The 12,608-nt window shown below is 36.2% G+C and overlaps 1 protein-coding gene across 1 annotated transcript in view; it reads right to left on the reverse strand.

Annotated features, from left to right (window-relative positions):
* Positions 1–4,151: 4,151 nt before the first annotated feature.
* Positions 4,152–12,608, reverse strand: part of LOC100023281 (cytochrome P450 2C20-like) — a 28,330-nt gene continuing 19,873 nt past the window's right edge. The window contains exons 2-5 of the mRNA XM_056815449.1: positions 10,238–10,379; positions 9,335–9,522; positions 4,703–4,841; positions 4,152–4,222 (exon numbers count right to left, since the gene is read on the reverse strand). Coding sequence (XP_056671427.1) covers positions 4,152–4,222; positions 4,703–4,841; positions 9,335–9,522; positions 10,238–10,379 — 540 coding nt within the window. The remainder of the gene's footprint in view (positions 4,223–4,702; positions 4,842–9,334; positions 9,523–10,237; positions 10,380–12,608) is intronic.

Raw genomic sequence — 12,608 nt, forward strand, 5'->3', positions numbered from 1 at the left:
AATGATGAAATAGGTGATTTCAGAAAGAATTCGGAAGACCTACAGGAACTGATGCAGAGTAAAATAAGCTGAACCAGGAGAACATTATACACAGTAACTGAAACATTGTGGGATGATCAAATGTATTATAGACTTTGCTACTAACATCAATACCTTGGAGTAGAAATACAGAAGAAAACATAGGATTTATCATTTGTTTATTTGGGTATATGATTTGGAGTTTTGACTTTTAAAAGATTACTCTATTACAAAAATTAATAATATGGAAATGGGTTTTGAGTGATAAAATATGTATAACCCACTGAGATTGCTTGTCAGCTCTGAAAAGGGAGAGGGAATAAGGGGAGGGGGAGACAACATGAATCATGTAACTATGGAAAACTTATGTGTAAATTTGGTATTGGAATAAAATAAAGAAAAACTAAAATAAAAAGTGACTCCTTTTTTTCCTAACCCTTACCTTCTGTCTTAAAAATCAATACTAAGTATCAGTTCCAAGGAAGAGCAGCCAGGACTAGACAACCGGGGTTAAGTGATTTGCCTAAAATCACACAGATAAGAAGTATCTAAGGTCAAATTTGAACCCAAGACCTCCCATTTCTATGTCTTCCCAGGATGTAGCTCATAGAAAAGCACAAGAGTCATTTTTGGCCCAATTTTTACTCTAGTAGTCTAAGAAAGGTGACTTGTAGCCAGATTATTCTAATTTTTAAGAATATTTCAAAAAGTAGGTAACTTCCCTTCATACTGATTTTGATCCACATTGATAATGCTCCTCTTTGCTTGGTTTTCAAAGGTTCAGTATTTTGGATTATCATTATCCTGGTAAAAGTAATTTTGACTTATTGGTGGCTGGTAGCAAATCCCACACCACCACTTTGGTGGCAAATTCTTTAACCTTATGTATCTATTGGCTGCCACCCACCCTTTTCCAATATAAACATTAGCAAACATAACTGTGCTTTTACCCAAGAAGAGAAATCACTCAGTAAGGCAAAGGCTTCAATGTCCTACACAGTGTGGAATCATCTCTCAGTTATTCCATTTCTTGCTACCTTTAACAGAGGTTGATTTGTGAGCACTTAGAAAAGGTGATCAATGGGAGTCAGCATGGGTTCATCACAAGTAAATCTTACAAGCCTAACCTAATTTCTTTTCATGACAGAATTACCAGACTGGTGGATCTAAGCTATACCTCGACACAATGGACAGAAATTTCAGTAAGATATTTAACAATATCTCTTTTGACCTATTCATAGAGAAGATGGAGAAGACACTAGTCAAATTGCCAGAAAACATATTCCAAGCAATCCCATTGTCCAGTAAGAAGACACAAATATAAGAGTTAGACTAATGAGCATTGGAGCGCTGGCCAGCAAGGAGAAATTTCCAACCAACAGGAAAATGAACTGAAGTAATGGATCTTTGAAGGTAAAAGTCTTACTTGAGAAATTAATGATTATAGCAAATTGTAACCACTAGATAGATGGGAGAGGTAGCTCTCTCATAGATGTTGGTCTATATCTAGATTTTGCCATGTTGTTTTCCATTTTTCCCAGCAGTTTTTGTCAAAAACTGAGTTCTTCCCCCCATAGCTAGGATCTTTGGTTTTATCAAATTCCAGGTTACTATGATCTTTAACTACTGAGTTTTGGTTTCTTAACCTATTGCATTAATACACTAAGCTGTTTCCTACCAAGTACCAGATTATGTTTTGATGATTACTGCATTATGATATGGCTTGAGAATTGCTATCACTGGCTTTTTTTTCATTAATTCCTATATTCTGAATGTTTTGTTCTTTCAGATGAATTTTATCATTTTTTCTAGCTCTAGGAAATAATTTTTCATTAATTTGATATGATACAACAGATAAAATGACTTAGGTAGAATTCTCATTTTTATTATATTGTTTTGGTCTACCCATCTAGCACAATAATATCCCATCACAATCCTCACAATAATGCAGAAATTGGGTCAATATTCCACTCATTTTTTGTTTACTATGTGAAATTCAAACTCTTTTAGATATTTAAAGCCTGCCTGTTTCCAGGCTTATCTCATAATAAAACCTTCTACACACTCTATGTTTCAATCACACTAGACTCCTCCTAATCCCTCAAATATATCCATTATTCCAACCTATTCACAATCATAATTCTATCATGAATTGTTCGGCCATTCCCCAACTGCTGGACAATAATTCAGTTTCCAATTCTTTGCTACCACAAGAAGAGCTACATAAATATTTTTGTACAAATAGATCCTTTTCCCTTTATTAAAAATCTCTTTGGGATAAAATAATGGTATTGATAGATCAAACAGTATGTACAATGTTAGTTTTCATTGAGCTTAGTTCCAAATCATCCTCCAGAATTGTGGGATCAGATTATAATTCTACCAACAGTGTATTAGTGTCTAATTTTCCCATATACCCTCCAACATTTGTCTTTTTCCTCTTCTGTCATGTTGGCCAATCTGATACATTTGAGGTGGTAACTCAGAGTTGTTTTAATTTGCATTTCTCTAACCAAAAGTGATTTAGAGCTTTTTTTTTTCATTTTCATTTTTTATGGAGCATTTTTCATAGAGATTTTTCATTGGTACTTGGGAGGACCTTTTAAATACTTGTAATAACCTCCACATATAGCCAATCTTTAGTTAGTAGATTCTGAGACAAAAAAAGAAAACCAGACTATTGTGTATATTTTGGAAGTATGTCATGATGGGTAAATGAAAAAATCCCTTCCCAGTAGCATTTTATAAAGTGAGGAACTTGAGCATCCTAATCATATAGTAGTTGGAAAAGTATCAGGATAGCACTATACTAGATTTCTAGTGTAGCATTCCAAGCATATTCACATCTAAGAAATATAAATGATGTATGGATATTGTGTCTTCAGACACAAGATTAAACTCTGATATTTGTGGGCAGACTCTTGACCTGGCCATGCTGCCTTTGTTCAAGGCAAACTCATTAACATTTGGTGTGGAGTCAAATTCCTTTGTAAAAGCACGGGTTGAAGTCAGCACGCCCAAAAGGTGTCATCATTACCTTCCCATCCAATCTGAATTATCTATGCTTTGTTACGTGGTCATTGATCCTGGCAATCCCCAATAAAGCCTGGGGTAAAGGTGTGATTCCTCCCTCTTGTTCCTGCAATCTTCAAGTTCTCACTACTGTCTCTCTCTTTACCTGCACCATCATGTGCTTTCTATCTCGGAATTCTTACTTCCACGTGTCTGCAAGCTTCTCACATTTTCCTTTAATTCTTCTACCAAGGAAAATGTTATAGGGATTACACCTGCCCTATCTATTAGTTTGACTTGTCTGTGTCTCTCCTTCTTCACCCATATTCTCAGACTCCTTGCTCCTTCTTGAGCCCCAACCCACAAAGAAAACATTTCTTTTTGTAGCCCCTGTTGGATGGGAGGTTACATCTAGGGATAAAAGTATTGCTTCCAGAAAAAACCATTGGAAGAATTATTAACTTTTTCATCTGTGGACAAAGAATGAGAAACTACTCTGTGTGCTCTCTTCTTGATATGTTAACAGATTTTGTTCTGTATTAATGGTAAGAGTATAGCTGTTAATAACAAGTAAGATTAAGATAAAGTAACGAACCTTTGAAAAATACTTGTATTACTGGAGGATGAGAATCTGGAGACATAAATCAATTATAACCACACGACAGATATATACAGTCTTAAATTGTTAGTACAGAAAATAATTGGTAAGGAAATCATATAGAGATATGACATATGAATTGTTATTGGAAGGGCAGGTATGATTTCAACCAGTAGAGTTGAGAAAAAGAAAGGAAATATTTCAGGAACAGGAAATTTCTGGGGAATGTGGGAGGAAAGAAAGTAATCTGCTTTGGCAGAAATCAAGGGGAGTATTATATTAGGCTAGAAAGGCATATTGAGCTGAAATCATAGGGGATTTTCATTGCCAGAAAGGGAATAATGAGTACAACTTGTTCAGAGTACATGAAGAGACTAGAGAACTTGGAGCCAGATGTTGTCCTTCACATGTTTCAGGAAGGTTGGAAGCAGAGCTTATAAGGGGGAGGTACTTTGCCAAATCCATTAGCAGTTGGGTTGGTGTCAATATCTTTGGGATCAATGAGAGGTTTCAAGGTAAAATTCTATAGGATGGTAGTAAAAAACAGAAATAATTCTATTCGAGCCAAGCCCTCACCAAGGCATATCCGTTTTCCTGAAAGAGACAAATACAGAGATTTCATATTCTTAAACTCATAAATAATCTAGACTACTTCTTCTGATTTATAGAGTCTACCTAGAACTCAGTTGTAATAGGTAAAAAAGTGGATGCATTCCTTTCTAGTCCTTGACTTCTTTGAAAAAGGTTTTCCTGTACAGAGAAGGAAGACCCCTCTAGTATCCTCCCTCTAAATTAATCTTCCTGTTGGTGAATCATAGCCCAGTGAGAACCAGAGGTATCATATACTATGGCACTACCCAACTCTTTGCATTTAGAACATGAAAGTAGCAGAATGGCCATCTAGTTCAACCCTATCTTTTTACACATAAATGAAATAAAGTAAATGAAACCCAGAGAAATTAAATAAGTTAGCGAAGATAAAACAGAAAATGCGTAGAAAAGCAGGGTTGAAACACAAGGCTTCTGAGCTATTGATCTATCTTTGATGCACATATTTAGATAAGCTTGTCTTGCCTGTTGAAAAAGGCATAAAATAGTCACTCTTCATAAAGTTGCCACTTTCATCCAGGAAATGACCTGGGTCAAATTGCTGTGAATTAGGGAATTCTTCATCATTCAGAATGGAAGTAAATAATGGTATTATGGTGGTACCCTGTAATGAGCAAATAGAAACAATTAGAAAATAAAAACTGTAGAATGTTTGAATGGAAAGAGAAAGAGAACTTAGAATTACCAACTATTCCAAAATCCTCATTTTAAGAACAGAGAGCCAATATTATTTTTTAAAGCCTGTGCTTACAATACGTCAGAAAATCAGTAATACTATGGTGAGAAATGAAACTGAATTTTGACACTTTGTAGGATAGTACCAGTACCAGTGGACAAAGGATACAAGGAGGCAAATCTGAGGTTAATAAAAGGAAAAGTTTTGGATCAATAGATCCATTAAAGAAGGAATGAGCTTGCTGGTTAGATAATAAGTACACTAGTTCAGGGATAAGTTCAGTCACATGCCAGATGATCTTAAGAAGCAAAAATGAATTCTGACCTATGTCAAGATGTTGAAGAATAAAATAATGTCATACAAGAGGAGTAAGGAAAGACATAATAAATAAATTTGTAGCCCTTTTTTATTAGGAGGGAACTAGATGTTCTGAGGAATAAACACTTGGCTTGTACTCTAAAGAATAATAAAGTAAGTTCACTGCTGTTATTTGGTAAGATATTGTCCAGGAAGGAAAGAAGAGTAGTGGTAAGTGACTCCTTGTGGAAGGATGCTGAAAGCGTCATTTGCTGACAATAACAAAAATAGATAGGTTGGCTAAATTCTCAGAGGCAAAATCAAAAATATAACAGAGAACCTCCTAGAACTTGTCAAAAGGGATGACTACAACTAACCTGTGGCGATTTACACGGCAAAAAATACTTGCATAAGGAACCTGGGGAGCATTCCTAAAAGTTTTGACATTTAGGAAAAAAATTAAAAACCTTAGGAGAACAGGTGCTGTTTTCATTATATTGGTAATTAGAAGCAAAGGATTCAGAAAGGAAAGGCAGGCTTCAGAATGGCCATCTTGTAAGAAGGTGTTTAAGAATGGGATTTGGATTTCTGGATAAGATCTGAGTCCAAAATAGAGAAATAATAGAAATAATGGCAGGAATGGAATACACCTAGCAAAGGCTGGAAAGAATTATTTGATTTCTTACAAATAGTCGAAAGGGATTTTAAATGCTTAAAGTGTAGCTAATGAACAAAATAGACTGAAGCTTTAAGATTTTTTATAAATGGGAAATTTTACCTCAAAGTAATAAACTTGGGCTTGGTAGCGTGAGATTCTTAATTAGAAAAACCCTAGAAGAAGTTACCTTATTCAAAGAAACAGGATAGAAAAAGGGGGTGGAGATAGTGTGTATTAAGAGGATATATTCATGTAAGGCTATTTAGGAAGCAGAGAAAAGACAAATGATGAGAAGCATCTGAGACCTGAGGAATGAAGGCAACATTAAAAGGGGGCAGAAAGAAAAAATCAAGTAGGAATAGAAAAAACAGATGATAAGTCCTGATAGTGAGACATGATATAGCATTGATGAAAGACTTCAATTGTGCTTGTTTCCTTTCTCTCAAAAACAGAGCAGCTCTTCATACTTTGACTTTTCTTGATAAGTTCATCCTGCAAATGGAGAGGAACCAACAAGATGGAATTCTTTTATTGATTCAATCCTCACCATCTGAGTGGAACTAGGATAGGTAGATGTGAGCAGAGATTATGTGGGGTTTCCTGAATACCTTGAAGAACCCCTGTGATATAACACTCTTCTTCCGGGTGGATGATGCTGTCTTACAGAGCATGCTGTTTGACTTGGCACACCTTCTATACACACCATGGATTGTTATGATGGGAACTTCCTGGGAAAGTGACCAGTCCCTCTTCAAATTTATAAAAGATGCGACTAACAGGTCCAATGGTTAGGGTACTAGACCTGGAGTCAGCAAGACCTGATCTGGCCTCAAAAACTGACTAGCTGTGTGGCCCAGATCACCTCACCTCTCTCAGATTTAGTTTCTTCACTGATAAAATGAGAGTAATAAGAGAACCTTCCTCCCAAGGTAGTTAGGCTAGAAAGAATGACAAAAGTTAATTTCCTTTTTAAAAAAAAGAATTCTGATGATGGAAGAAAAAGGAACATTCTCTAAAAGTATCAATATGGATAGGATATAAAGCACTTTACAAACTTTAATGTTAGCCATTATTATTATAAGAATGACAAAAGTTAATTTCCTTAGATAAAAAAAAAACAAAGAAAACGAATTCTGATGATGGAAGAAAAAAAGAGTATTCTGTAAAAGTACCAATATGGATATGGTAGCCAAGTGGTACAACAGAGAGTTTACTTTCCCTGAAGTCAAGGAGGTATTCATACAAATTCTGACTCACATTTATTAGCTGAGTGACAGCTTGTAATGTAGCTGATCTCCCTAAGACTTAATTTCCTCATCCATAAAATGGAAAAATAATACCATCTGCTCCTACAGGATAGTTGTGAAGATTAAACAAGATGAGATATGTAAAGCAAACCTCCAAGTACTTTATGTACAATAGATATTTTTATTACAAGGAATTCACTAACCAACTTAGATCTCTAAAAGATGAGGATGAGATAAAGAAGCATGTAAAGAATGATAGAAGTGATAAAGCCCAGAATGAACAGAGCCTGGTGTGATTAACAGAGAGCAATAAGAAGAGATTTTTTAAAACTATATCAACAAGGGGCAACCAGGTTAAAGCAGGAAGGCTGGCCGGCAGCCTTCCCACAAATAGGAAAGATAGAAAGAAAGCTGACCTTGGGGAAGGACTACAGCCAAGGAGATGGACAAGAAACAGGTAAACACACACGTAATATTTGACAACTGGAACTCCACAGAAAGCCCAGACTACTTGGCTATCAGAGGACATGATACCAGCTTGAGGAGAGGAGATCAAGAAAGAATTCACCAGTTCCTTAGAGCTGGTACTCTAAGCACGAACCACTTAAGGATAAGAGATTGAGGAGGAAAGGTCTTTCAGGAAGAGAGAGAGATAGAGAGGGAGGAAGTTAAAGATGGAGCTTGGCCAGAGACCAAGCTCCAGGAAAGACAGACATAGGTGAGAGATGATGGGGTAAGAGAGCTGGCCTTCTGTGGAGCTCCTATTTATTACCATTGAGATGCAAATGTGCACAATACAGAGGGATGAGTGCATACTGTATTATCATTGGTTAACGACAAGGTATAGGTGTGGTTTGTCTCAGCCAGGTGAGCACAAAGAAACCTGATTTCATGCCTAACCTGGGGGAAGCTGGGATTAAGGGTCAAAAGGCTTTACTTGCCATGCGCAGGACTAAGCATGCTCTCTTCTAAGACAATCTTTACATTTCAACTATTTCCCTTGTCCCTAGATAGGTGTGGACTGCTACACAGGTGATTTAGTAGATGCCAGGTAATAAGAGAAGATGCATAGCTTCTCAATGTTTATTTTGCTTCTAGACCTTTTTTCTGATCAAGAGAATGATCTTTAAACTAAAAAGGATAGAATTAATAAACATGGCAAATAGCGATTTAATACTTCAGATAAGAAAAGGAGAAAATAAGAGAGCTTCTACACACATGTCCAAGAAAATTAAAGCAAAAAAAGTTATAACTTAATTTGCACTCAGAGTCTAGAATGCATTTCTAAAGAGTAGATAAGGGATGAATAAGAAAATTACTCTAAATAAGGAATAGTAATCAAAAAAATCTGAAGTGGCATCATCCTTATTTTTTGTGTGACCATGAATACACTAGTAAATCAGGAGAATACTATAGATGGTCTTTACCTAGACTTTAGCAAAGGTTTTCATATTCTCAAATTAATGGAAATATACAGACCAGACTATCATTCAGTTAGGTAGATTTAAAACTAATTGAGCATATTGAAAGGGTGATTTAAAGTTCAGTGTCAATTTGGAAGTAGGTACTCTATACTCTGATCTCATCAGATCACAAATGTATATTGCATTTATTCTAAGAATCATATTTAAAGAAATGACATTGAAGGAGCTAGAACTCACTCAAGGAAGAGCAACCCACTGGTAAAAATATCAAGTCCATATCATATGAGGATGGGTTGAAGAAATGGAGGATGTTTAGACAAGAGAACAGAAGGTGTACTAAGATAAGTGACATAATAGGTGATTTCAAGTATTTTATATATTTATATATTTATTACTAGAAAGAGAGAGTAAGCATTGGTTTTTTTTTTTGTACCAGACTACAAAACTAGGAGTAATAGAGTAACTTTACAAAACATCAAACTTGGCTTAACATAAGAAAAAATAATTCTCTCAAATTAGGGTTGTCCAAGATTAGAATGGGACGTCATAGTGGTTCCCCCCATTGAAAGTGACCAAGCAAATGTTGGATGATAGCCAGTTGAGCATACTGTGGATGGAATTCTTTTTCAGATCGAGTGAACAATATGACTACTGAAAGCCCTTCAAACTCTGAAATTCTGTGACTACTTCTGAAGGATATGGGTTGGAAGAAAGTTGTTTCTAACTCTAAGATTCTATAATTTCATTGAGAGAGAAAGTATAAAATCTTGTGTTATAGTGAGAAATACTTCTGACCTTGGGGATAAGATATTGTCTGAATTGAGTATCTTGTGAAACTGCATGGGGCACACCAGTGGGGAGAAGGTCAACATATCGCTGTATCTCCTGGACCACAGCATTGGTGTAAGGCATCTTGTTTCTGTCCTCCATGCAAGGACTTCGATTTCGGCCAATCACATGTTCTATTTCTTCATGTATCTTTTCTGACACAATCTGAATAAAAATTGATTTTAAAAGGGAAAAAACATTCCTTCTCCAATGTTTTCTCTGATTTTCACTAAAAATTACATTGACAAATAATATAATTGACCCTCACAGTATCATAGGTAAAGAGATAAAGTAAGAGAGACAAATATAAAAAAAAAAGTCCATTTTAGTCTCCTTAGTCACCTGAGAATCCTTTGAGGCACCTATATCCCATCACCTAAAAATATACTCAGATTGTCCTGAGAAACATACACGTCAAGCAGCACTTGGTTAATGAAACAGTGAAGGATTTCAACCTCACACAATGTGACCAAACAATTCAGTAAGTCCAAGTACTTCTCTCCTTGGCTATAGAAGTGAAAGGGAATCCAGGTGTACTAGCTCCTATGGTCAGGCAGGATCAATGAGCTATAAAGAACTGCCAGCCCTTAAGCATTCAATTCTTTCAAGTTCTGTCACTGGGCTAGTGTCCCTTTCCCTACCACTAACTCTATGTCTATCACTAATAATAACTTACATTTTCATAGACTTTATAAAAGGAGAGTATGAATAGTAGGGGAGACAGAAGAAGACACAAACTTGGACATGTAATTATTTAAATATGTTAAAATGAAGACAGAAAAGTTTCCAAAGAGTATCAAAAAGACCATGAACCCTTCTCATGCGGACTAAATTATGTGTCTGTTTTTGCCTACATTAGTCATATAATACCTCTTATCTCAGGGTGTTTCAGAAGAATCAAGAGACCATATCTCAAGGTGGTGCTCATTGTCTCTGTTCCTGCACTAAAGAGATCATTTACAGTCCAGATCAAGTTGTCAATGGTAAATTCAGATTGTGGTTGTTGCTTTTCCTAGGAATAATTTGGTACAATTAACTAAAAAAATAAGGGTGGTCAGAAGATGCAGAAGAAAATGTGATAGATTTGTAGGCAAAAGGCCATAGTTTGAATCCAGCTATGATTTTGACTTTTAATCTCTTTTTTTAAGATATTTTATTTTCTCAATTTCATATAACAATTTTCCACATATATGTTCTGAAATTATAAGATCCAAATTATTTCCCATCCTACCTTACTTCCCCCATCAGAGATGGTAAGCAATTTGATCTATGTAGAACATGTATTATGACGTAAAACATACTTCTATATTGGTCATTGTTATAAGAAAATATTAATGTAAAACCAGAACCCAATAATAACACCATAAATAAACTAATGTGAAAAATCATATGCTTTGATCAGCATTCCAACTCCAAGGAAGTTCTTTCTCTAGAGGTGGATAGCGTTCTTTGTTATAAGTTCTTCAGAAATGTTTTGGGTCATTGTATTGCTGAGAGTAGCTAAGTCTTTTACAGTTGGTTATCATACAATATTGCTGTTACTGGGTATAATGTTCTCCTGGATCTGTTTTTTTCCCTTTGCATCAGTTCATGTAGGTCTTTCGAGCTCTTTCTGAAATCATCCAGCTCATCTTTTCTTACAGCACAGTAGTATTTCATTATCATCATATACCACAATTTGTTCAGCCATTTTCCAATTGATGGACATCCCCTTGATTTGTAATTCTTTGCCAGCACAAAAAGAGCTGCTATAAATATTTTTGTATAAATCAGTTCTTTCTCCTTTTTTTATGTCTTTAGGATACAGACCTGATAGTGGTATAACTGGATCAAAGCATACAATTTTATAGCCCTTTGGACATAGTTCCAATCTGCCCTCCAGAATGAATGGATTAGATTACAACTCCACCAACAATGCATTTAATCTCTTTATGCTTCAGTTTCTCTGTTTGTAAAATGAGGGAGTTGAATTCAACAACTTCTCAGCTCTCTTTTTAGCTCTAAATCAATAGTCCTATAAATAAATTAGTTTTGAGCATAATGGATCATCTTAGAACAAGAAGCTGGAAACATCAAGACAGTTTGGCCATCTCCATGTGGGAAAGAGACAGAGACAGAGAGAAGAAAGAAACAGAGCCCAAGAAACAGACTAAAAAAGAAAGAACGAGAAAGAGAGAGACATGAAAAGAAAAAAAATAAAATGGCAAACAAAGAGAGATACTGGCTTTATCATTTTATTGGCATGTGGAATTTCCATAAGGAAGTTTTCTTTCTGCAAATATAAGTCAGCACCTTCTCTGAAACTTAGAGTGTTGAGAGAACTGTCCAAGGCACTATGAGATTAAGTGACTTGTTCATTTTGTGTCATAGATGGGTCTTGAACTCAGTTTTGCCAGGCTCCGACGCAAGTTGTCTGTCTCATTCCTCAGGCCAAAGGTAGCCAGCAAAATTCCTGAGTGGGGCCCAAAGCAGATTAGAATCTAAATATTAAAATGTGTAATAAAAGAAAGAAAGAAGCAATTGAAGTAGCTCAAAGATGGAAAAATTAAAAAGAGATAGCCCCCTGTCCACATTTTTAGGGGACAGACCTGGCTTCCCTTCTGGCCAGGAGGTCAAGCTGTTTATGTAGATAACAATCTGGCAGGAGACAAGGAGGAATTTCAGGAATATCAAAGGGTAAGCAGACTGATATTTGACTAAGTACAGATAAACACTCCTTAGATCACAACCCCAGGATGGACCTCTGGTCTCCTACCTAAAATTCCTGCATTTAGGTCTGTTTATTGTCATATAAGAACCTGTATGTGTAACTTGTATCTGGGAAACCTATATAACCTGTTCCCTAATGCCGAACCTGTGCAGCATTCCATTAGGGAATTCTGTCCCAGCTGGTAGATTCTTTATTTCTCTCTTTTATTAATAAATTATGGTTCCAATAATCCATATTCTAGGTGTTTGAACTCATTTGTGAAGTGTCCCACTTCAGTTGGAACCCCGCAGAGAGATCTCGAGCCCTAGGACCAGGAGGTAAGGACTTTGGAGAGGGCTGCTGTAATAGGGTGTGTGTGTGCTTGCTTGGGGAAGAGTTCTCTAGGCCTGTGGCTGGGGTTCAGCTTTTGCTAAGCTGGGGCCTGTGAAGGAGACTTGAACCCTTATCCCCTTCGGGGGTATTTCTGAGTGCGAATGTGGAGAGTATGCACTTCTTAACTCCCGAGAGGGACTGGGTCAGAAATCTGAGGAA

Source organism: Monodelphis domestica, chromosome 1, assembly GCF_027887165.1.
Source record: "Monodelphis domestica isolate mMonDom1 chromosome 1, mMonDom1.pri, whole genome shotgun sequence".
NCBI lineage: Eukaryota > Metazoa > Chordata > Mammalia > Didelphimorphia > Didelphidae > Monodelphis > Monodelphis domestica.